The 24,304-nt window shown below is 32.9% G+C and overlaps 1 protein-coding gene across 1 annotated transcript; it reads left to right on the top strand.

The window, feature by feature from the left end:
- The first annotated feature begins 16,409 nt into the window (after positions 1-16,409).
- On the top strand, positions 16,410-21,597 carry LOC133030387 (uncharacterized). The gene is made up of 2 exons (XM_061103124.1): positions 16,410-16,472; positions 21,028-21,597. The coding sequence occupies exons 1-2, from the start codon at positions 16,410-16,412 to the stop codon at positions 21,595-21,597; spliced, it is 633 nt and encodes a 210-aa protein (XP_060959107.1).
- Positions 21,598-24,304: the final 2,707 nt, after the last annotated feature.

Here is a 24,304-nt window from a genome sequence, read left to right as displayed (position 1 = left end):
AAGCCCACCAATGGCCCCTTTCAAAAAAAGAAAGAAAAAGAAAGAAAAAAAAAGCCTAGTTCCTATTTTTTAAAAAAGGAACATAATTATGCAACCTGATAAAAAATAAGTGTCGATTTTACTAATTCATGAAAAGGGAAGCAATATCCAAAAATTTGTTTTTCTCAATGAAGAAGAAACCAAATTTTAAGTAGTTATTTTATTCAATTTCAATATTAATAATCTCATTCCATCAATTTTCTCAGAACCACAAGCAATAACAAATCAAATATAATTATGTGTAAATTGTCAATCAATATTCAAATCACTCATGCCAATGGACTTTCCCTCGATCTCTATTTCGAAATAAACTTTGTGGGTCACTTTTTCTAAATCAAAACCTATACCTATTAAACACTCAAAAAATAAAATAATAAACCATTATTTGAATACCAAAACAAAGGGTCCAATTACAAAAACAAAGGCATAGAAATTACCTCATAAGGCTCCTTTTCGACAACAACTTGCACAAAAGCTTCGCTTAATCTGCTTTGATATCAGTTACCCAAACATCAAACTTAGAACAATTACCATGGATCATAATAAAAAAAGGGATCTTTCACAAACCCATTATCCTCTCAAATTAATATAGCTAAGAAATTACAATTCTGCATTTTCTTCTTCAAGGTAGCCTTCAATTATATTATGAGCAACTAATTTTGAATTATCTTTTTTCTATACCACATCATCATAGAGAATCACAATTGAATCGTATCAACAATAAATGTACAGAGATATAAAAAGGCTAGTTTACCCCATTATAGGTGCTAAAAACGCTTAACATTCGAATTGATAAGACAATAAAGCTCATCCAACTCTGTAGAAGATAAAATGGCCATATCAAACTGTACGATATCCTGAGGAAAGCCATCTAAGTATTGCAAATCAGGGTATGTTTCCACAAGACCATCAATGAACTCAGTCACCACATCTACACCTACCACCACAAGAACATCATAACATTATATAATTTAAACTTGCATCAGTCAACACTTTAAAGAACATTAATCAACAAAAAATTATCAATCTTTAAAATCAACAAATAATAGCAATAACATATATATAATATCAACAAAATTATTCTAGTTTTATTTTAGTTTTCCCAGAATTCAAAACAAAAACAATAATGATTGAAAATCAAAACAATAAAATTCTAATTACACAAGATGAGAAATTCGTGCATGTACATTAGAATCAAAAACAGTATTTATTTGAGTTTGCGGGCAATGCATTTAGAGAAGAATATTGAAAAGGATTTAGTTGAGGAAGGGAGAAAGAGCGTTGTAGTGGTAGCATTAGGATCATTCATGAGCTTCTTGCCCTGAAAAAGCCGACGAACGAAAGAATCAGAGTTAGAAAAAGAGAGAGGTTGGTGAAGCAATAAGTCAAAAAATATATATCTATTGGCTCAAATGTTGCTTACCTATCGAGAAGCGCATGATAAGAGCCGAGACACGGTATCCCTTTATCGAGAAATTAGTTTTTTCCCTCCTGATGGCTTTAAGAAAACTAAGACCCTACTTCCAGGCTCATCCCATTAAGGTACTTACAAATCACCCACTTTGGCAAGTCTTGCAAAAACCTGAAGCCTCAGGAAGACTCCTTAAATGGGCCATGGAATTGAGCTAGTTCGATATACACTATGTCCCGCACATCTCCATAAAAGGACATGCCTTAGCAGACTTCATAACGGAATGTAATGAAGTAGAGGCCTGCTCTAGTAGGCCAGCCCAGCAGATGCCGGTATGGAAACTGTTCGTCGATGGGGTGTCAAATGAAAATGGATTCGGTGCTGGGATAGCAATGATATCGCCAGACAGACTCCGACTCCAGGCCGCCGTACGCTTTGCATTTCCAGCTTCCAACAATGAGGCCGAATACGAAGCGCTAATTGTAGAACTAAGACTGGCCAAAGCCGTAGGGGCTGCAAGGGTAGAAGTCTTCAGTGATTCTTAGTTAGTGGTTAGCCAGGCATCAAGAGAATACCAAACACGTGGACAAAAAATTGCCGCTTACGTAGCAATTTTCAGAGACTTTCTCCACGAGTTTATAGAATACAAAGTGGAAAGAATCTCACGAGAAAAGAACGCTCACAGAGACTGTCTGGCTAAGCTAGCCTCAGACAGCGAAATAGAAAGACTGGGGGTAGTACCTGTCGAACACCTCGCGGAGCCAAGCATCAAAGCCAAAGAGATGGTAGCTACTAATGAGGAAGGACCGAGTTGGATGGACTCCATCATCAAATACATAACGCAAGGAGAGTTGCCTCATGAAAGGGCTGTATCTAGGAGGTTACAGTACCAGGCGCATCGATACATAATGATGGATAATGTCCTTTATCGGAGAGAGCTCAACATACCGTACTCAAGGTGTGTGTCGGACCCTGAAGCTAGACGGATCATGCAAGAAGTCCATGAAGGGTTTTTGTGGAGACCACACAGGAGGTCCGAGTCTCTCGAAGAAAATACTGAGACAAGGATGCTTTTGGCAAACAATGAAGAAGGATTGTGTAGACTATGTCCTAAAATGGGATTCGTGCCAATGATTTGCAAGCATACCGAGAGCCCCGCCCAACGAAATTACCTTGATGACTAGCCCCTGGCCCTTTGCGGTGTGGGGGATAGATGTCATTGGATCCTTACCAACGGGAAAGGGAGGGGTAAAGTATGCTATAGTGGTCGTAGACTATTTCACAAAATGAATAGAGGCCGAGCCTATGAAGATCATAACCGCTAAGAAAGCATTAGACTTTGTTATCAAAAACATCGTGTGTCGATACGGCTTGCCTCATAAAATAGTCTCAGACAATGGAAAGCAGTTTGACTGCGAAGAATTCACAAACTTCTGCAACCAACACGGAGTCGTCAAAAGCTTCTCTGCGGTTACAAGGCCGCAAACAAATGGACAGGCGGAGGCCGTCAACAAAATACTAAAAGTTACCTTAAAGAAAAAGCTGCTAGCCTGCAAAAACAACTGGCCTGAAGAACTGTCATGAGTATTATGGGCCTACCGGACCACTCCAAGAACATCAACCGGACACTCCCCATTCTCAATGTTGTACGGATGTGAAGCTATGGTACCGGTGGAAACCTTGTTCCCATCTCACAGAAGGGCAGCATATGATCCAGCAACAAACAAAGCTTTATTACAAGAAGCGCTGGATCAAATAGACAAGCTCCGGGATGAGTCTCAGGTACGGATGGCAGCTTATCAAAGAAAGGTGGCTAAATATTTCAACGACAAGGTCAAAAGATAGAAAATTCACCATTGGTGAACTAGTCCTACGAAGGGTCTTTCCAGCCACCTAAGAACCCGGAGTGGGGGTACTTGGGCCAAATTGGGAAGGGCCATACGAAATTGAGAATAAAATCGGCTCCGCGACCTATATGCTAAAAAGAATGGACGGATGCACAGTGCCTAGGGCCTGGAATGCTGAACACCTCCGAAAATATTATCAGTAGTTAAAAACGAAGTTTATATTCTATAAAATAACCTGTGCTGGACAAATATATGCAATCTCCTATGTAATTTTTAAAGCTAAGTGACCTAAAAAATTTCTTTTCATGTCACTTAGGGGGGTATTAAAGCACAACATACGGGCAAAAAATAGGATGAATATAAACAGGATGAACATAAGAAAGTAAAAGGTTAAACGAAACCAAATGACGTACAAATTGTTCAAAAGAAAAAAAAGTAAAGGCCTGGGGCCGGGCCATAAAATGTCTCCCTTTAAAAGAAAATAGAATTGTCTTATAAGTGAGGGGAAGGAAAAAATAAAAAATAAAAATCAACATTACTTAATCAGCCCGGGGAGGAAGACGAGGATGTTGGAAATATATTACCAGGATCTAGATTTACTACCAAGTATGTTTTATTAACATCCTAATATGAATTCTAAAACAATGAAATAAATACATAAGAGTTTAAGAAAACCTTTCATTGGGTTCAGCGGAATATAATGACTCCTTCCATTCAGATCTCTAGCCCTTGATTCCTTTCTGTAGCAGAGCATAATCAAGATCTGAATCTGGATCTCTTTCTCTCCTTCTTAGATGCTGATTTTCCATAGTCTTACATACTATGATTGAGGTACCACTTGATGTGTGTGGGCACGACTCTATCACTCAAGGGAATTTTGAAATTAGAAGAGAAGAAAAGAGAGAGAAGGGGCGGCTTGGCTTTTCTCTGAAGGAAACAATGTGCAAAGTTATGAGTTTCCTGAAGCCAACACTTTCTATTTATAGAATGCCCTCTAGGTTTAGGTTAGAATTGTGTGGCATTAATATAATGGAAAAAATAAAATGGTAAACCTCTTGCATAGTGGGCGGCCCGTATGAGGAAATTGGGTCTCACTTTGCTGTTGGGTTTTATGCCCTAAATAAAACTCATTTCAATATAATCAGATTTACTTATTAATATAGATCAGAAATAACATTTAATGTTGCATGGTTCACATGATTTATTTCATGATTATATGTACATAATGTATAGATTCATCTGAAACCCTTTTCACATACTTGATCCTGTTTATTGTGCCGTCAACACATTGGAAAGTAAACATGACTATGTGAATAAAGTTTCCTAGATTTATCAGACATAGGGTTTTACTGATATGATAATCTACAACAGAGTTTACTTGCATTTGGAGAAGTGCTATGTTCTTTCCAGAGCATTGGTTAAAGTAAAGCTCAGGTTGGATGCATGGAGTATGCATTGGAAGGGACCGATATTGAACTTTGACTTAGATTTAATTAAACTTACCGCAAAATCTATTCAAGTCAATATCTCCTAGTTGATCCTAGATCAAATGTTCTTAATCCTGTTATGATTATGCTCAATCTTGAAAGGCTATTCGTGTTCTTTGATTTGTTAGTTAAGCCTACTTTTAGGTCAGGGTGATACGTACATTTTGGGAACACGGTAGTGCAATTGAGTGGGAGCGCTAGCATAAACATGGAATCTATAGCTTCTATCTGGCGAATAGTAAGCAAAGGATGATCTCCTTCGAGCTTGACCAAACGAAAATAAATGGTGGAGATCTCATTTCACATAAGCCGAAATATCATTTATACTAGGTCAAGTGTTTTAAGGATAAAATACATAAGTAGGTGTTACGGTAATTTAATCCCTTTACTGTGTAGATCATTCATATAGAGGATCATTGATCACATTAGGATTATAACAATGGATAACTAATAATGTGTCTATATGGTGGAACATATAGAGCATTCTATATACTGAGAGTGCAATTCTAAGTTCTATGCGTGGATTCAACGAAGAATTAATAAGTTAGTGAATTTTAGTGTTAAATTCTTGATCTACTTATTGGAAGCTCGGTTATATAGACCCATGGTCCCCCCACTAGTTGAGATAATATTACTTGTAAGACTCATGTAATTGGTTTTGATTAATCAATTATAATTCTCAAATTAGACTATGTCTATTTGTGAATTTTTCACTAAGTAAGGGCGAAATTGTAAAGAAAGAGTTAATAGGGGCATATTTGTTAATTATGATACTTTGTATGGTTCAATTAATAAATATGATAAATGACAATATTATTTAATAATTATTTATAGTTATTAAATAGTTAGAATTGACATTTAAATGGTTGAATTAGAAAATTAGCGTTTTTGAAAAAATCAGATGCAGAAAAGATAAAACTGCAAAATTGCAAAAAGTGAGGCCCAAATCCACTTGTATAGGGCCAGCCACTTTTGTAGGAATTTAAACTGATTTTTTCATTATTTTAATGCCAAATAATTCAAACCTAACCCTAGTGGAATGCTATAAATAGATAGTGAAGGCTTCAGGAAAATTACACTTAAATTTTTCTATTTTTCCTTCAGAGAAAAAACTGAGCCTTCTCTCTCCCTATCTGGCTGACCACTCCCTCTCTTCTTCTTCAATATTTCGAAATCCTTAGTGATTAGAGTAGTGCCCACACACATCAAGTGATACCTCAATCATAGTGAGGAAGATCGTGAAGAAAGATCATCAACAAAGGAGTTTCAGCATCAAGGATTCAGAGAAAGAGATCCAGGTTCAGATATTGATAATGCTCTGCTACAGAAAGGAATCAAGGGCTAGATATCTGAACGGAAGGAGTCATATTATTCCGCTGCACCCAATGTAAGGTTTCCTAAACTTTATATGTGTTTATTTCGTCGTTTTAGAAAGTTCTTATTTAGGATGTTAATAAACATACTTGTGAGTAGATCTAGGATCCTGGTAAAATAATTTCCAACAACTGGTATCAGAGCCATGGTAATTGATTTACTTGCAAGAAATTTGGACTTTAAAACGATTGTTTGTATGTTCTTTGGATGATATCATGTTGTATTGAGTGTTATTTGATGATTGATTGATGTTTGTAAATTTTTCGTGAAAAATAATTGCGATTCAGTTTCTGGAATTAGTTTTATTGGATAGTATGGAAAAAATTAAGCAAGTTAGCCTTTTACAGAACTCAATTTGGATTTTATTTGAATTAGTTATGAATTTTTGAAGATTTGGAAAATCTACTGGCATGACAAATTTTCCTCATGATCGCAAAACTGTCCGTACAGTTCACAATTTTTTTTGTTTTTCTTCGATTTTTCATGCTTTTTCATGGAATTAACTTCCGATTTTTGGTATAGTTTTGTATTTATACTATTACTATTCCTAATTCAATTCTAATTATCTTTTTGAATTAATTTAATATTTTTTAAATTTAATTCAAGATATTAGTGTAATTTGAATTTGAATAGAATTAGTATCTATCTTCTTGCTTAAAAATCTATCTTATTTTAAAATTTGATTATATCTTATCTTATTTTAAATTTAAAAATAAGATATTTATAATCATGTAATTTTTAAATGATATAAGATATTTTGCTAATTTTTTAAATTTTGTTATTTTATTTATTTAAATCACATTTAAAATTTGAAAAAGATATTTATTTATCTTTTCTAATTTTTTATTTAATTTTTATTTATAAAATAACATTTAAAATTTAAAAGTAGTTAGCAAATTTTTGAAATGATATTTAGGTTGGTTGAAACCTAATTTTTCAAAAATTGTAGGTTTAATTTTAAATTTAAATTTTTTAAAAATTTCGAATTTTTCAAATTTTTTTTTATATTTTTCGAATTTTTTTTTTATTATTTAATTAATTATTTTCGAAATTAAAAATTTAATTTAAAATTAAATAAATCCTACATCCAACTATCCGGCTAACCTTGTTGCAGGAGTATGTGTTTTAGCTTATGTGTAAGTTTTCAAAAGCTATTATTACTTGATTGCAAATAGCCATGGTTCCTTTTTGCCAGATCTAATGATCTGATGGCTCCCTTGGTCAAGATAATAATTTGTAACAGGTATATTTAAAATCTTCTTTCATCTGTGTATGACCTAGCAACATGATAGACCCATCCAAAGTGTGCCTCGTGTGAGCCTATGTGTTTAATTTTATTATAGATGCATATAGGTTAATGTTGCTAAAATAAATTATCATAGCTTCGATAGAATTTATTTAGGCCCATTTAGTTTTTGGGCCTATTCAATTAATAACATTGTTCTTATTAAGGTTAAATTCCTCTCTTTGGGCCTCAGGTGAGAGTTGGGACCCATGTAAGTGGGTACGACATACCGAACCCAAGACTCCCTCACATGAACCACCCCAATTGTGAAGGCCCATTTGCTTGATTTGAACAACTGTACTAGGTTAATTACACTAGTTTAACCTAATAAAATTGATTAGCAACATAATTAATTTCATTTATTTTGAAATTAATTTAAGAAAATTATAGTTTAAAGAATTTTTATTCTAAGCTAAACTATATGTATTTTCTTGTATTTAATTAAATATAGAATTATAACCATCTAGATTCTTTCTGGAACTTAATTTAAATTTTTCATTAAATATTCTTATTTAAGTTATATTTAGTTATCTACAACTAACCAACTTAAATCTGAATATATTTTGAATTTCAAATTTCAAAATTAAGTTGAGGAATTTTAGGCATTGGTTATTAAGATTCTTTAGATATTTTTTAAGTTAATATCTTTTCGAATATTAACTTAAAATGGAATATTTTTGAATTAAGTGGTTACAACTTAATTTTTGATATTTAATTAAATTTAAATTTGAAAATATTTAAGTTCTAGATTTTTTTTCTAATACAACTTAAATTAGATATTTTTTTCAAATTTTGTGGAAAAGATACTTAGTTAAATAAGATATTTTGTAGATAGTTATTTCTAGACTACTTATTATTTCTAATATTAAATAGGAAAATATTATAAATTGTGAAATTAATTATTTAAATAATTAATTTTGGTACAATTTATTTTAAGTATATTTTTTCCTAGTATTAAACTAGAGATTAATAATTAAGCCTTCTCTACACTTAATTATTTATTTCTTGAATTTAATACATTTAATTAATTTGAAAAATTAAATAACTAAGTTGATTTTCATCATGATACTTAAATATTTTTTTTCATGACACTTAATTAAATAGAAAATTATTTTTAGTTGAAATTTATTTTTCAACTAAATTTAAATAATTTTCAAAAATATATTTTTTCTTTATTTTATTAATCAATTTTCGAAATTGCATTTCTTAAATGCTAGAATTTCGAATTTTATTTTGAAAAATAGATTAAGTTGTAAATTAATTATTTATTTTAATTAATTCTTGGATCAACTTAAATCAATGATTTTTTTCATTTATTGATTAATTTAAAATAAATTGAATTAAAGTATATTATTAGAAATTGAATTAATTAGTCAAAGGAAAATCTAGATAGATGATATTTTTGCTTGAAGTATTTTTCTAGTGTATTTAATTAAATAGAAAATTAATATTTAAGTTGATTTTCATCATCATACTTAAATATTTGAAATTTTTCTTATATATTTAATTAAATAGGAAAATTATATTTTTTGTTGTAAATTAATTTTATTAATTAATTTTGGGCCAACATTAAATTAGAATAATTTTTCCAGGATTTATTTTTTATTTTAATATGCATTTTTCGAAAATTGTATTCTTATATACTTTAATTTTTCGAAATGCAATATATATTTATAGAAAATTAAATTTGAGTTGTAAATTAATTTAAATTAATTTTGTAACAACTTAAATTGAATATTTTTCTAAATATTTATTGGAAATTATTACTAAGATGGAAATAATTCATGTTATTTTTATATCCATCTAAGTAAAATTTATAAATATTAAATTAAAATTTATATTTAGAATTGTTCATTCTAAATTGGAAATTTTAAATAAATATATATTTAAAATAAATAAATTAAATAAAGAGAATCAAAGAAAATACAACTCACTTTAAATAATGAGCTTGATTATTATTAAGATATTCGATCTCCATTGTGGGTTTTACACCGCGTTTGTTTTAGTGAGTAATCCTCCCTAATGGAGGAACGTTCATTAGCAATTTCGCACCGTTTAACCTCGCATGATAAGTAGTTTGTAAGTGTTTTGTATGGTATGGATCACCCTAATGGTGGCGACCATACTCGACTTGCAAATTATGAAACAATGGTGGAAGCTCATAAGATAGAATTGCCTCGACTCTCGCCTAAACGGACAACGCCGAATTCCAATCTTGATCGAATAAAAGGTTGCTAGAATGTTTAACATTTTAGACGAGCTAACAACTCTATTCAATGAATGGTAGCTTTGACTTCGCCTAAACTAGACACCGATATCGCTTGTTGAAAACCTTGGAAATTATTTAGGATTGTAAGTTTTAGTATTTTCACTTGTCATTCCTACTTGCTATATGTTTATAATTTCTGAATTGTGTATGAATTTATATTGAACCATGTTATTTTCTGTTATTAAGTTGTAGTTTAATTTCGAATCTTCATTGTTGGTCTAACATGTTTGTTTTTCTAATGAGATAAATCCCTAATGGATTTTCACCATTAGACATACATAATAGTGTAAGATCTCGAAAGATAAATATTGTATATGCAACATCTAGCTGTTCATCAATTGATGACACCTTAGACTAGTATTTTTACAATATGAAACAAGAAGATTACATAAATAAGATTACTTTGTCTTTCGCTAATCAAAGCATCGTTGGATTCTTATTTATAAACGAAATTATCCTAATTCCTCTTAGCTAATTCATTTCGAATTAGCTTTAGAAACATATCATTGGATGAATGGTCTATAAATCATTTCATGTCATTATATTTTCTCTTAAGAAATTAAATGACGCATATGATTATAATCCCGAAATTCTATTACCAATTGATATAAATCCTCAATCTTAAAAATTTCCTACTTGTATGGGCAAATCTGACTTAGAGTTTGTATTAATAGTGGTGGTCAAAGAAAGAATTACTCATTATGTTTGGTTGAATTTAAGTCTTTGACTTTAATTTTAGAATCCAAATAGAAATTTTCTTATATTTCTAATTCCAGAATACAATACAGTTACACTTTCTCAAGTGTTTAATATCTATCTTTTATTAATGGATTAAAACTGTATGGAATATGAGTTAGGTATTCTGTGACCAGGATCCACTTGCAGTATTCTAAGAACTCTTTGATGTAACTAAACCTATGTCATCAATAGACACTACCACATTTTTTTAATCTATGGCATTTGTATCTTGTTCATAGTGGATTTGACAAGATCCATCTCTGCAAAGAGTTAATATGCCTATATCCACTGAAAGTAGTTCATCTCATTCGCAGATGGATGTACATTCAGGGGTGGATATGAGTTTTTCGTTGTATTCTTAAAACGATAACTCTAGATTATACCTTTTAGCAAAGAAATTTGAAATGTTTGAAAAATTTCATTAATTTCTAAAGAATGGTTAAAACCATTAAGGTAAGTGGTTAAAGATCTTGCGAACTCGATAGGTGGAGAAATAGTTAGTAGATATGCAGTTCAAAGATCATTAAATTGATTTTTGAATTATATCCAAACTTACCTCCCCAGAAATTTCGAGTTGCATATTGATGATTAGTTACTAGTCGTTGCCTAAATCCTTCTATGGTAATACAATTTCAGAATGATGTAATGGTTGGGTACTTAATGTCAATCATTACTAGATTCATGGATGACCTAATCAAAATCTTAAGAAAAGCTAGAACTGTTAACCATGGTTTGTTAGCTATTCTAAGTGATTAGGGGTGGACCATCCCATTGTCAATAGATAAGAAAGTGTTTGTTCAAACAAACACTACTTTTCTAAGAAAATGACTAAGTCTGAAAAACAAGTAGCAAATAAAGGAGATATTTAATTCTTGATTCCAAAAGTGTTCTATCATCTTATATAACATATGATGATCCCACTGCCTCTGTTGTCTTGTCACAACCGAAGAGATCAATACCATTTAGTTTTCTTTAGACATAATTCACGTGCCTTGTCGTAAAGGGGGAGAGTTTCTAGGAACTCACCTTCTTATGACTTGGGAGACACTAGTGATTAAAATCCATTGTGAGTTTAAACAAGTAATGGATTGTCAAGATAAGAAACTAAGAAGAAAGCCAATAGAACTATGGTTTAATCCATTCACATGGAGTAACCTAAAGTTTTCTATTACAAGAACATAAAAGGAAATTTTAGTTAATAAGTCTATTCTATGGACTTAACAAACTTCCTGTTCCTAGTATTATAGGTTTGAGTTTATCTAAACCTATGGCTTGTGGTATACCTGGTAATTACATACTCTAATGCAAGCAACTTACTTTAGTAAGATGCTGAAGCATTTTCTTTCTAATGGCAATCTATAGAAGCTTCACAACTTCTTAGCATAGATTTTATTTATCTTAGGAAAAGTCTTAACTATTCCAAAAGATAAAGCCATGAAAGAATTTCTTATATCAACAAAGTGAGAGGTCTTAGATATGCTTTTGTATGCCTTAGACCGTACACTGCCGTTGAGTGGGAGTAATGAGTAGGTATCGATTAATCCAGAGAAGAACATTGGAAGACAATCAAGTAAATCCTAAGATTAAGAAGAGGGAACTATATGTTAGTCTATAAGAGTGTGTTTAAAACTCTTAGACTACACCACATCGATTTCGAAATTTGCCTATGTGCTAGTAAATATTTCTGATAAGATGGTGTTTACTCTGTGGGTGGAATAGTGATTTTGGAGAAGTGTAAAAACCTATCCGAAGTCTCTAGGTCTACCGCAGAGTGGACCGAATGTTAAAGTCAAGTAGAAAGGTACTTATTCAGCCTAAGGAAAGTTCTATACATCTTTGGCACCATTCCAAATTGCCTTAAACTACTAGTGTTAATTTCCGATTAACCAAAAGTAGTTGCCAAAGATATAGAATCCAAAAGATCCCAAGAGAGTAGACATATAGAGAGGAATTTCACATTATCAATGATTTTGTGATTAAGGAAGAGTAATTAAGGAGAAAAGGTTGTGGTTAATTCAACCTTCGCATCCTATTACGAGGAGTTTACTACTACTACACTTGATTTGTATATCGAGGTGTTGAGATTATTTGAAACGCACTTTTTTGTTTTATATTAGTGCAAGTGGGAGTTTGTTGGGTTTTATGCCCTAAATAAAACTCATTTCAATATAATCGTATTTACTTATGAATATAGATCGAAATAACATTTAATGTTGCATGGTTCACATGATTTATTTCATGATTATATGTACATAATGTATAGATTCATTCCGAAACCCTTTTCACATACTTGATCCCCGTTTTATTGTGCCGTCAACACATTGGAAAGTAAACATGACTATGTGAATAAAGTTTCCTAGATTTATCGACATAGGGTTTTACCGATATGATAATCTACACCGTAGTTTACTTGCATTTGGAGAAGTGCTATGTTCTTTCCAGAGCATTGGTTAAAGTAAAGTTTTGTGTTGGATGCATGGAGTATGCATTCGAAGGGACCGATATTGAACTTTGACTTAGATTTAATTAAACTTACCGTAAAATCTATTCAAGTCAATATCGCCTAGTTGATCCTAGATCAAATGTTCTTAATCCCGTTATGACAGCTCAATCTTGAAAGGCTATTCGTGTTCTTTGATTTGTTAGTTAAGCCTACTTTTAGGTCGTGGTGATACGTACCATTTTGGGAACACGGTAGTGCAATTGAGTGGGAGCGCTAGCATAAACATGGAATCTATAGCTTCTATCTGGCGAATAGTAAGCAAAGGATGATCTCCTTCGAGCTTGACCAAACGAAAATAAATGGTGGAGATCTCATTTCACATAAGCTGAAATATCATTTATACGGGGTCAAGTGTTTTAAGGATAAAATACATAGTAGGGTGTTACGTAATTTAATCCCTTTACAGTATAGATCATTCATAGAGAGGATCATCGATCACATTAGGATTATAACAATGGATAACTAATGATGTGTCTATATGGTGGAACATATAGAGCATTCTATATACTGAGAGTGCAATTCTAAGTTCTATGCGTGGATTCAACGAAGAATTAATAAGTTAGTGAATTTTAGTGTTAAATTCTTGATCTACTTATTGGAAGCTGCTATATGCACCCATGGTCCCCCCACTAGTTGAGATAATATTGCTTGTAAGACTCATGTAATTGGTTTTGATTAATCAATTATAATTCTCAAATTAGACTATGTCTATTTGTGAATTTTTCACTAAGTAAGGGCGAAATTGTAAAGAAAGAGTTAATAGGGGCATATTTGTTAATTATGATACTTTGTATGGTTCAATTAATAAATATGATAAATGAAAATATTATTTAATAATTATTTATAGTTATTAAATAGTTAGAATTGACATTTAAATGGTTGAATTAGAAAATTGGCGTTTTTGAGAAAATCGTATGCGTAAAAGATAAACCGCAAAATTGCAAAAAGTGAGGCCCAAATCCACTTGTATAGGGCCAGCCACTTTTGTAGGAATTTAAACTGATTTTTTCATTATTTTAATGCCAAATAATTCAAACCTAACCCTAGTGGAATGCTATAAATAGATAGTGAAGGCTTCAGGAAAATTACACTTAAATTTTTCTATTTTTCCTTCAGAGAAAAAACTGAGCCTTCTCTCTCCCTATCTGGCTGACCACTCTCTCTCTTCTTCTTCAATATTTCGAAATCCTTAGTGATTAGAGTAGTGCCCACACACATCAAGTGATACCTCAATCATAGTGAGGAAGATCGTGAAGAAAGATCATCAGCAAAGGAGTTTCAGCATCAAGGATTCAGAGAAAGAGATCCAAAGTTCGTATATTGATAATGCTCTGCTACAGAAAGGAATCAAGGGCTAGATATCTGAACGGAAGGAGTCATATTATTCCGCTGCACCCAATGTAAGGTTTCCTAAACTTTATATGTGTTTATTTCATCGTTTTAGAAAGTTCTCATTTAGGATGTTAATAAACATACTTGTGAGTAGATCTAAGATCCTGGTAAAATAATTTCCAACATTTGCAACTTTCCTATTTTGTTATTTTTCATTCCCATTTTCTCAAAAATGCCAATTTTCCTTTTAAATGCAAATTTTAATTATTTAATAACTTAAAAATAATTATTAAATAATATTGTCATTTAATATATTTATTAATTTAGACATATAAAGTATCTTAATTAATAAATAAACCTAGAATCTCTTTTCTTTACAATTTCGCCCTTGCTTAGTGAAAATTCAGAAAGTAGACATAGTCTAACTTTAGAATTATAATTGATTAATTAAAATCAATTAACTGAGTCTTACAAGCAGTATGGTCTCAACTAGTATGGGGACCATGGGTCTATATAACCGAGCTTCCAATAAGTCTAACCGAATTTACCAAGTAAATTCCCTAACTTATTAATTCCTTATTGAATCCACTCTTAGAACTTGGAATTGCACTCTCAGTCATATAGAACGCTCTATATGTTCCATGATATAGACACGTCATTAGTTATCCATTGTTATAATCCTAATGTGATCAATGATCCTCTATATAGATGATTTACACTGTAAAGGGATTCAATTACCGTAACACCCTACAATGTATTTTATCCTTAAAACACTTAACCCTGTATAAATGATATTTCAGCTAAGTGAAATGAGTACTCCACCATTTATTTTCGTTTGGTTAAGCTCGAAGAAAATCACCCTTTACTTTCTATTCGCCAGATAGAAGCTATAGATTCCATATTTATGCTAGCGCTTCCACTCAATTGCACTACCGTGTTCCCAAAATGTACGTATCACCCTGACCCAAAAGTACGCTTAACTAACAAATCAAAGAACACGAATAACACTCTTGAGATTGAACCTAATCATATCAGGATTAAGATCATTTGATCTAGGATCGACAGGTGATATTGAATTGAATAGATATTACGGTAAATTTGATATATCTAATCAAAGTTCAATATCGATCCCTTCCGATGTATACTCCATACATCTGATATTGGTAAACTTTGCCAATGTTCTGGAAAGGACATAACACTTTTCCAAGGTGTAAGAATACCTATCGCTGATCATACCATGTCAGTCTAAATCCAGTGTTCTGACAAATCAGGGAATAAACTTTCGAACATATTATTAAGATTATATTCCACTGTGCTGACAACACTATAATCATTAACGAATTCATATGTTCTGGACTTAAATAGAATTCATACATTATATATATAATCATGAAATAAATCATGTGAACCATGCAACATAAAATGTTATTTCTGATCTTTATTAATAAGTAAATCTGATTATATTGAAATTGGTTTTATTTAGGGCACAAAACCCAACAGAGGACCCCTGCACTCTTCCAATACAACATCAAGCCTCTTATTTTTCTCCTCAAAACGGGCTAGAACTTCCCCAGGCTTGGGGTAAAAAGGAAGACGAAGGTCAAAGTCGTTAGCTGTCCAGCACATAAAAACTCCATCATTGAAGCGCTTCAAGCAGTGTTGACAGGTGACAGGAGTCAGGATGGCATCCCTTTTTTCCTTGGCCGCCTCCTTGTGGGCCTATTCCTTGAACTCACAAAGCTCCTTCACTTCGACAGTTAAACTAGCTGTGGTATTTAAGTCATTTTGGTGCAGCTCCTCCAAAGATCGTAAGTTGGCAGTTAGTTCTTGGACTTCTTCTTTGGACTTTATAAGATCCCTCCTAGTCGCGGTAATGATCTCGTCCCTAGCCGCCAACACCTCCTGATGGTTTTGCTCTATAAGGACCTCCTTCCTTTGGGCTTTGTCCCGGATCGCTTGCTTCTGCTCCTCCGACTCTTGGAGACGCTTCATCCTGTGCCATCAAACTCAGACATGGTGTACCCGTGGTCGATTAGAGTCTTTAAAAGACGACCGGCCTTGGCAGCAATCTAGCAGTCAATAGGAAAAAATTAGAGCCTTGTATGAAAAAAAGGCATAAGAAATATGAGAAATAAGCAACAGGAGCAGCCGGTTGCCTTAATCGTCGCAACTCTTCTTCTTGACGAAGTATGACACTTCGCATTTCTTGAAACATCTACTACCAGTCAGCAGGAAGATTAGCATTACCAACCCCCGCATTATCACCCGGATTCTACGGAGGTGGAGGCAGTGTCGGTGGATCGGGTCGAGCAGCCCCGGGCTCTACTTGCTTGCCCTGTGGTCTAGATGATTGCGGAGGGTCCATTTCTAGTATCCCTATAATCAACAACCCCAGCGAGTTAAGCACCAATACCACACTTACGCACTTACTGCCTTAAACCCTAACTCATCTATTTACCTCATATAATATTCACATAAACAAATAGCATTTAAAGCATGGCATCACATAATACATACATACTCTAGATGCTTGCATACTGCCTAAAATGGAAAGCGGTAAATAGACGATCACACAAACAGTAAAGTATTTACTCTCAATACTTACTGCACCATGAGTCGAGCTTGTCTCTGACGATGAATGTACATGTTCAGCCGGTCTACAGGAAGTTTAAAAACCTTGGCGCTCTGAAATCAAACTGTAACGCCCTAAATAATTAGGCACTCTACCCAAGTTACTTACGAAACCCTAATCCCCTAAACGGGATTACTAATCAAAAAGGCGCAGAATTTAAACTTTTGTAATTAACAGAATAAAAATAAAACTTGTAATAATTTAAACTTTACAACAGTTGGGATCCCAAAAATATTTACAAACTTTATTACAAGTCTTTTTCTTTCAGCCGGCCTAAGCGGCAAAATAGAGTTTCAAAATACATCACTGGTAGACCCTTAACCCGCTTGGTTTGATGTGGCTCGGACATGTACATTCTTCGCCCAGCTCTTGAATCTCATGGCTGATCAGCTAAAGCCTTACCCTTTCCTGCATAGTAGAGCACCCGTGAGCCAAGCCGAGAAAGACAATATAAAATAATGATAAACATATTTATCACACTATATAATCAGTAATGCCATTCACATATGCCTGTATGACACATACCTGCATGTTACGCTCACATGCTTATTTATGTCTACGTAGCGTAGACCTACGTGTTGCGCTCACACGTCTAATTACAATAAGGCCTTAGAATGGTTGCTCTCGGTTCTAGTTACCGAGTTCAACCTGGTTATGCCTTGAACACATAACCCTAACTTTTAACATACTCATATACTCATATATATCATGGCATGGCATTCATATAACATATATCACTAGGGTAATAACCCTGATCCCGGTTACTAATTACTCACATATACCATTTCCAATATAAGTGCCATCGCGCATAACTCTACGTGCTAACTACTGTCTTACGTGATGTCTCACAATAGTAGAGATTCTGAATCCCCGGGTGCTCCTGACCAGGTGTCGGTAATCCTAGTCATAATATCGGGATTTTACACAACAAGGGTTAACCCCTAATTCCACATTCATAAAATATATTCATGGCATTTAAAATTCAAATAATCACATAGAGCTCGGAACGTGATTTCCAACGGTATAAAGAACGTCCCAAACGGAGTCCCGAGTCAAAAGTTATGGCAAAAACAAAAACTCAAAAAAATTAATAATCTGCCATTATCATGGTCGCGATCAGACATATGATAGTCACGACCACTGGGTTTAAAAACCTAGAAAACCCAGTTATCTGCTTCGAAAATAAGTACCAAAACTCACCCCAAATATACATATCTCTCAGAATCACGAAATAGAGTTGCTAGCATATATTAGAGGGTCAAAAACACATATTTCATGCATCAATTCCAACAATAAACCTCAAAAATCAGATTCCTCAAAATTAACAAAACTCAAGCTCTTAAACTAAAGCTTCAAACCAACCTAACTCCAATATTTCCCAGCAACAAAATAGCCAATAAAACATGTACTCTAATCTAGAAAATACTCTAGAAACTCAATCAAAACTTAACAATATAATTCACAACATAAATATGCAAATCATACTTAAATCTATCAAGATTGAACACCCAAACACTTAACATGCAACTCCAAGAACAATTTAATCTTTTCATGCTCTTTGACCTAAAAAATTCAGCAAGAACTCAAATCAAAATCAGTAGAAACACTACAACAAAGATTCAAGCATAAACATACTCAAATTCAACCAAATTAACTCCAACTCTTTCATACATGCATAAACAAGGTTATTTCACTTAATTCATGCTTTTCCACAATATTACAGCAAAGAATCAAAAGTTATCAACTATAAAAACTACCTCACTTCCTTGCACAATCAAGCCTCAAGCTTCCAACACACTTTCTTAATACTCAAGCTTCAATCCAAGCTTCAAATCAAGCAATTTTCACCATTCAAAGAATTGAAACAAAGAGAGAGTTTGAGAGAGAGAGAGAGAGGGAAAATGACCAGAATTTTCTTTCATTTACTCTCAAAATTCCATTTTGTCAAACATAGTTTTAAAGGTCAAAAGACCAAAATGCCCCTAGGGCCATATAACATGCATAAACACTTTCAAGGGCATAATTGTCATTTCATACACATTTAATTTCAAATAAATTTCAGATTATAAAATATCAAATAAAATGCCAACATTTAATCCCAAATTGCATTTCGGGCCTAAATCCCGTTCAGCCCGAAATACCCGGTTGTGACTATACTGCGCCAACCTGTCAGAACACACCTGAAAAGACAACACATGCATACTATATAATAATATAGTTCTATTAAGCACGTAATGAAATTAATTTCATCATTTTACCCTTCTCGGGTCATAATTACTAAAATGCCCCTAGATCACCAACAGGGTCTTACCATGTTATAAATCATATTAATTCACATATACTGAACTATATAATAATATAATTCCTCGATTATTCATAATTATCTAATTAGGGTTTTGTTAATCCATTACATAATTCCAGGGTATTACATACTTGTACAACCCACCGTCGACACCCACGACTGTAACAACCCCAACAATGGCAGAAGACGAGTAATGTACACCACAGTGAAGAACGAAGTATGAAAATTGAAGAAAATGTAAAATATGAGTTTTACCTAAGCTGAAACGAAAATGGAAAATAGAAAATGGAAGAAGAAAATGGAAAATGAAAATGAGTGTTTTGCCCTAGTAGAAACGAAAATGGAAAATCGATAGAGAAAATGAAAAATGAAAAACAAAAGGATAGTGAAGAATGAAATTGAAGAGTAGAGGACGGTTGATGTGATTGATGGATGTCAGTTTCAACTTTTTCAAATTTAAAAAATTTAAAATTCAAAAACATAACCGGTTGCCATTTTTTTAACCCTAATTACCCTAGATCAACTCAGCCCTTACATCAAATAACTACCCCATCCAATGGTTGCTGTACATCACGGATTACAATCCGTGAAAGTACAATAACGGGACAAAATTGTGTCCCTACACATATATACATTTACACACATATATATACACACACATATATACTTTTACATACAATCACATATACACACATATATATACATACATATATACTTTTACATACATATACATATACACACATATATATACATTTACATATACACATATATACATTTACACATATATATACACACATATATACTTTTACATACAGTTGCATATACACATATATACCTTTACGGGCACCGATTCAGTCAAGCTCGGTACGGAGGGGGAATTTCTTCCACGCAATTTGATCTTGATGGTTCATTTTAGAGTATTTAATATAGTAAGTCATCTAATGGTGTGGGATGTTATATAAGTTTTGGATTTTGTGCATTTATTGTCCTACTTGATTTGATGATGGGTGTAGGCTGGGTAGGGGTAGAAAATGCAACATATTATACTTTCTTAAAAATTTAAAAATATAGTAAAATAGTACTACTTATTTATAGAAAATAAGGTGAATAATACTATCTATTCAAACTTATTTTGCAACCATGGCTAATAAATTAAAATTGATACAATTTTCTTAAATAATAATTGATACGAAAAAATTTTACTATTAGAAATAATTTCTTTTGAACTACATAAAATGAGCTTAAATATATCTTATGAAAATTAATAAAACATTATAAAATGCTACAAATTTAAAGATATTTAAAAATATGAAAATGTAAAAAATGTATTAATAAATATTAAAAAAAATTTATTGAACATTACTAATATTTTAGGAGCCAGTACTAACTATAATCTCTTAGTCATTTTTATACTCGAAATCAAATGTCGGAATATTTTTTTCAATTTTTTTTTCATAACGGTATCCGTTATAGTTACAGTATCATCCATGTAAATTTTTGTAAAAATCTGAATAGTTTACAATGCTGAAAATGAGTTCCTGATATTCTAGTTTACCACTCGTGTTCAAAAAACTTTAAATGTATTTTTCGGCACTCTAAACTATTTAGAAATTTTTGAAAAGTTACAGGAATAATGTTGAAAGCATAACGAACAACGCCATGAAAAAAAATTAAAAAAAAAAATTCTGACATGTGTTTTCGAAAACAGAGGTTGACTAAGATGTTATAATAGGAGGTTGACGGTAACACTTCTCATATTTTAAAAAAAGTGTGTAGTCTGGGACAACAAAGCTTCTTCTCCTTCTCAGATTCTCACTTTAGCTTGGACTACTCTTGACCACTGGCGTAAAGCTCAAGACACTTGTTTGTTATCATCTTCTCTTTTGAGTGATGGTAACAACCTTGAGCAGTGGATGAAACCCGTTACAAATACGATCAAGATCAACGTTGATGGTGCCACCTTTGAGAAAGATAATGCCTACAGGTTTGGTGTTGTTGCTTGTGACTCGGATGGCAAGGTTATTGATTTTGTTGCCAAGTACTACCACGGGTCTTACCATGCTGAGGTTGTTAAGGCCTTAGGGGTTAAGGAGGCACTTAGTTGGTTAAAATGTAAGAGTTGGAACATGGTAGAGGTGGAAACCGATAGTTTGCTCACTGTTCAGGCAATCTTTAGTAAGCAGCAAATGTCTTCTGTCTTTGGTTTGGTTATTAATGATTGTAAAATTCTTTTATCCTCTCTACCTAATACTAGTCTACATTTTATTAGACGATCAACAAATCAAGTCGCCCACTTTGTGGCTAGGCGCTCTCGGTCTTACTTTGATTCTGGCATTCCGTATGTTGATGTTATAGCTGATTTTCAGGCCAATTTGTAATTAGAATGCTAAATTTCAATGAAGTTGATATTTCATGTTAAAAAAAAAATTATAAATAAATAAATGATGGAACTATTTTAGTTATTGTGGTTTATGAATGATGACATTATAAGTTGTTAAATTTAATAATTAAATTACATGTCTTTTTTTGAAATTATGTAATAATTATGTATCTGTCAAATAAAAAAAATTATTAAAAAAGTAAATAATAAGCTAGCATAAATTATATTAGTTTAAAACATTTAAATAAAAAGTTTATTTAAAAAAAAGAAATAAATATTAATTAATTAACATAATTTAATTGCTCTTTTTTCTTATCATATATATGCATTTATTAAAAAAAAGTACCTTAACTGTACTCCAATTTATTTTTTCAAAAAAAAAGTAATTTTATAAAAACCAACAAAATAATGTGAATTTTTTAAGAAATATTGTGTGTTTTAAGGTAGTTATTGTGTATTGCATGACACCATAATATTAGAAAGGGACAAAACTACATTACACAATAAAAACTAACATTTATAATATAAAATTACTAAATTGTTCCAATATAATGACAAAAAATAAAAATAAAAAAGTAAATAAACCGGCTAAAGTCGGTATAGGTTGTATTAATGAGTTAAAATGGGTCAGAATATATAAAAGTGAAAAGGAAAAGTATTATGTTTATTATGTGTGACAGTGCGTCACTTCTTCCGCAGGTAGTACAAGCGGGTCCGAATCCTTTGCCTACTTTTACATATATATACATATACTCACATATATATATATATTACACACATATATATACATTTACATATATATATATACATATACACATATATAAACTATTATACATGTATACACATATTTATAAAAATACACGAAAAACTATATAAATTTACACACATATATAAACTCAAAAAATAAAACACAATTTTATACACAAATAAACTACAACTGCTATATATACACAAATAAAAAATAAAATAAATAAAATATAGATTACCTTGACTTAAATGACGAAATGCGAAGAACAATCGGCGGCTCGGGCACCGGTTGCCGAAAGTGCGGCGGCACGTCCTCGTCAGAGTCCCGGTACAGATTTTTTTTAGAATAAAAATGAAAAAAAAAGAAAAATAGAGAATCAATGATTTGGCAGAGAAAATAAGGCTTCGGGATGGTAAAAATAGTGGTTGGTGGGGAAGAGAGGTGGCTGCTGATGGTGGGGAATGGAGATTTGTAGAGAAAGAAAGAGAAGAAAGAGGAAAATGGGGGATGGGGGTTCGTCCCAGGCTTTTATTCAGCCTGGACTTTTGCGAGCGTACTAAGGCTCGCCGACGAAAGTTGACGCTGACAAAACGCAGCGTTTAAATTATGTAAGAACTTTTGCCAGCGCATTACATGCGCTAGCAAAAGTCCCCACCAAAAAATTTCCCCCCACTTTTTCATTTGGGCGGGAAGTTGACCGCCAAAAAAATCAGAGCTTTTGCCGGTAAGCAAATTGCACCGGCAAAAGGCAACCCTGATGCAACGTGTCCATTGGTTCAATGGTGAATACTTTTGCCGACGCGATTAAATTCGTCGGCAAATGATTCACCTACTTTTACGCACACATTTTTTCACTGTGAGAAAAATTGACCGCCTTTTTTTAACACTTTTTTCGGTGCTTAAATGCGTCGGCAAAAGTAAATAACATTAATTAACTTTTGCCGGAGCAATTAGTTTCGCCGAAAACAGTTAATCCCAACCGCTAAAAATTTCCACCTTTTGGCGGTTCGATTGCCAACATTTGCCGGCAAAGTTAAGGTTCTTCGCCGGCACAACTATCTATTACCGGCGAGAATAGGTGCCGGCAAAATTGTAGTGGATCCAGTTTGTTGACCTCTTTTGCCGGCGCACTTATTGACCTGTGCCGGCAATGGTTCACTTTTGCCAAGGCAACTAATAAATTGCGTCGGAAAAAGTGCACATTCTTGTAGTGTAACTTAAATTAAGTTATTTTCATAATATTTATTGAAAAAATAATAATAAGAATTGAAACCTAAGTCACTAGGCCTAATTCTAGCCTCCAAACCACTTTTAGTCTCAAACCCTAATCTCTTCTCTCTCTCTCTCTCTCTCTCTCTCTCTCTCTCTCTCTCTCTCTCTCTCTCTCTCTCTCTCTCTCTCTCTCTCTCTCTCTCTCTCTCTCTCTCTCTCTCTCTCTCTCTCTCGTACACGCCCAAGGGGCTCTTCTCTCATCCTCTCTCTCACACGCCTCTAAGGCTATACCTCTCTCTCATCAGTGATTTGCGTACTTGATGCATGTTTTGTAACCTTATAGAGAGCTATATTAGATCCCACCTATAGTGATCTGAATAGTATTATCTCTAGGTATCAATACAACCAAAAGAGGAGTAGGTCATTACCCGCTAACTAAGAGAGTCAAACTTTTATAAAAATCTTTATCTTATTTACTTTATTGTTCTTGTTGTGTATCAAGTAGCAAACATCAGATCTATACGACAATATTGCTATCAGTTAATCAATTTTTGAGGTCAACAAATGTAACTGTTGTTGGCATCATTCATTGTGCGTCGAAAAAACTGATATTTTCAACTAAACTACATCGATCGACAATCTTTTGGTAAGCGCAGTTTTGCATTGGTAAAGGTGTACTAGTGAAATCAGTTAACTTTTATCGATGCAAAATTGCATAATTTCTTATAGTGAGAAGACCCATCAA

This window comes from Cannabis sativa, chromosome 8 (genome assembly GCF_029168945.1).
Source record: "Cannabis sativa cultivar Pink pepper isolate KNU-18-1 chromosome 8, ASM2916894v1, whole genome shotgun sequence".
Lineage (NCBI taxonomy): Eukaryota > Viridiplantae > Streptophyta > Magnoliopsida > Rosales > Cannabaceae > Cannabis > Cannabis sativa.
Note: the sequence above shows the minus strand (reverse complement) of the source record. Positions and strands in the feature narration are given on the sequence as shown.

Excerpts from the sequence above, each read along its gene's own strand:
- LOC133030387 (XM_061103124.1), top strand. The coding sequence starts at position 16,410 with ATGAGAAATAAGCAACAGGAGCAGCCGGTTGCCTTAATCGTCGCAACT. Across the intron at positions 16,473-21,027 it reads CAACTCTTCTTCTTGACGAA|ATTCTCACTTTAGCTTGGAC; the intron begins GTATGACACTTC and ends TCTCCTTCTCAG.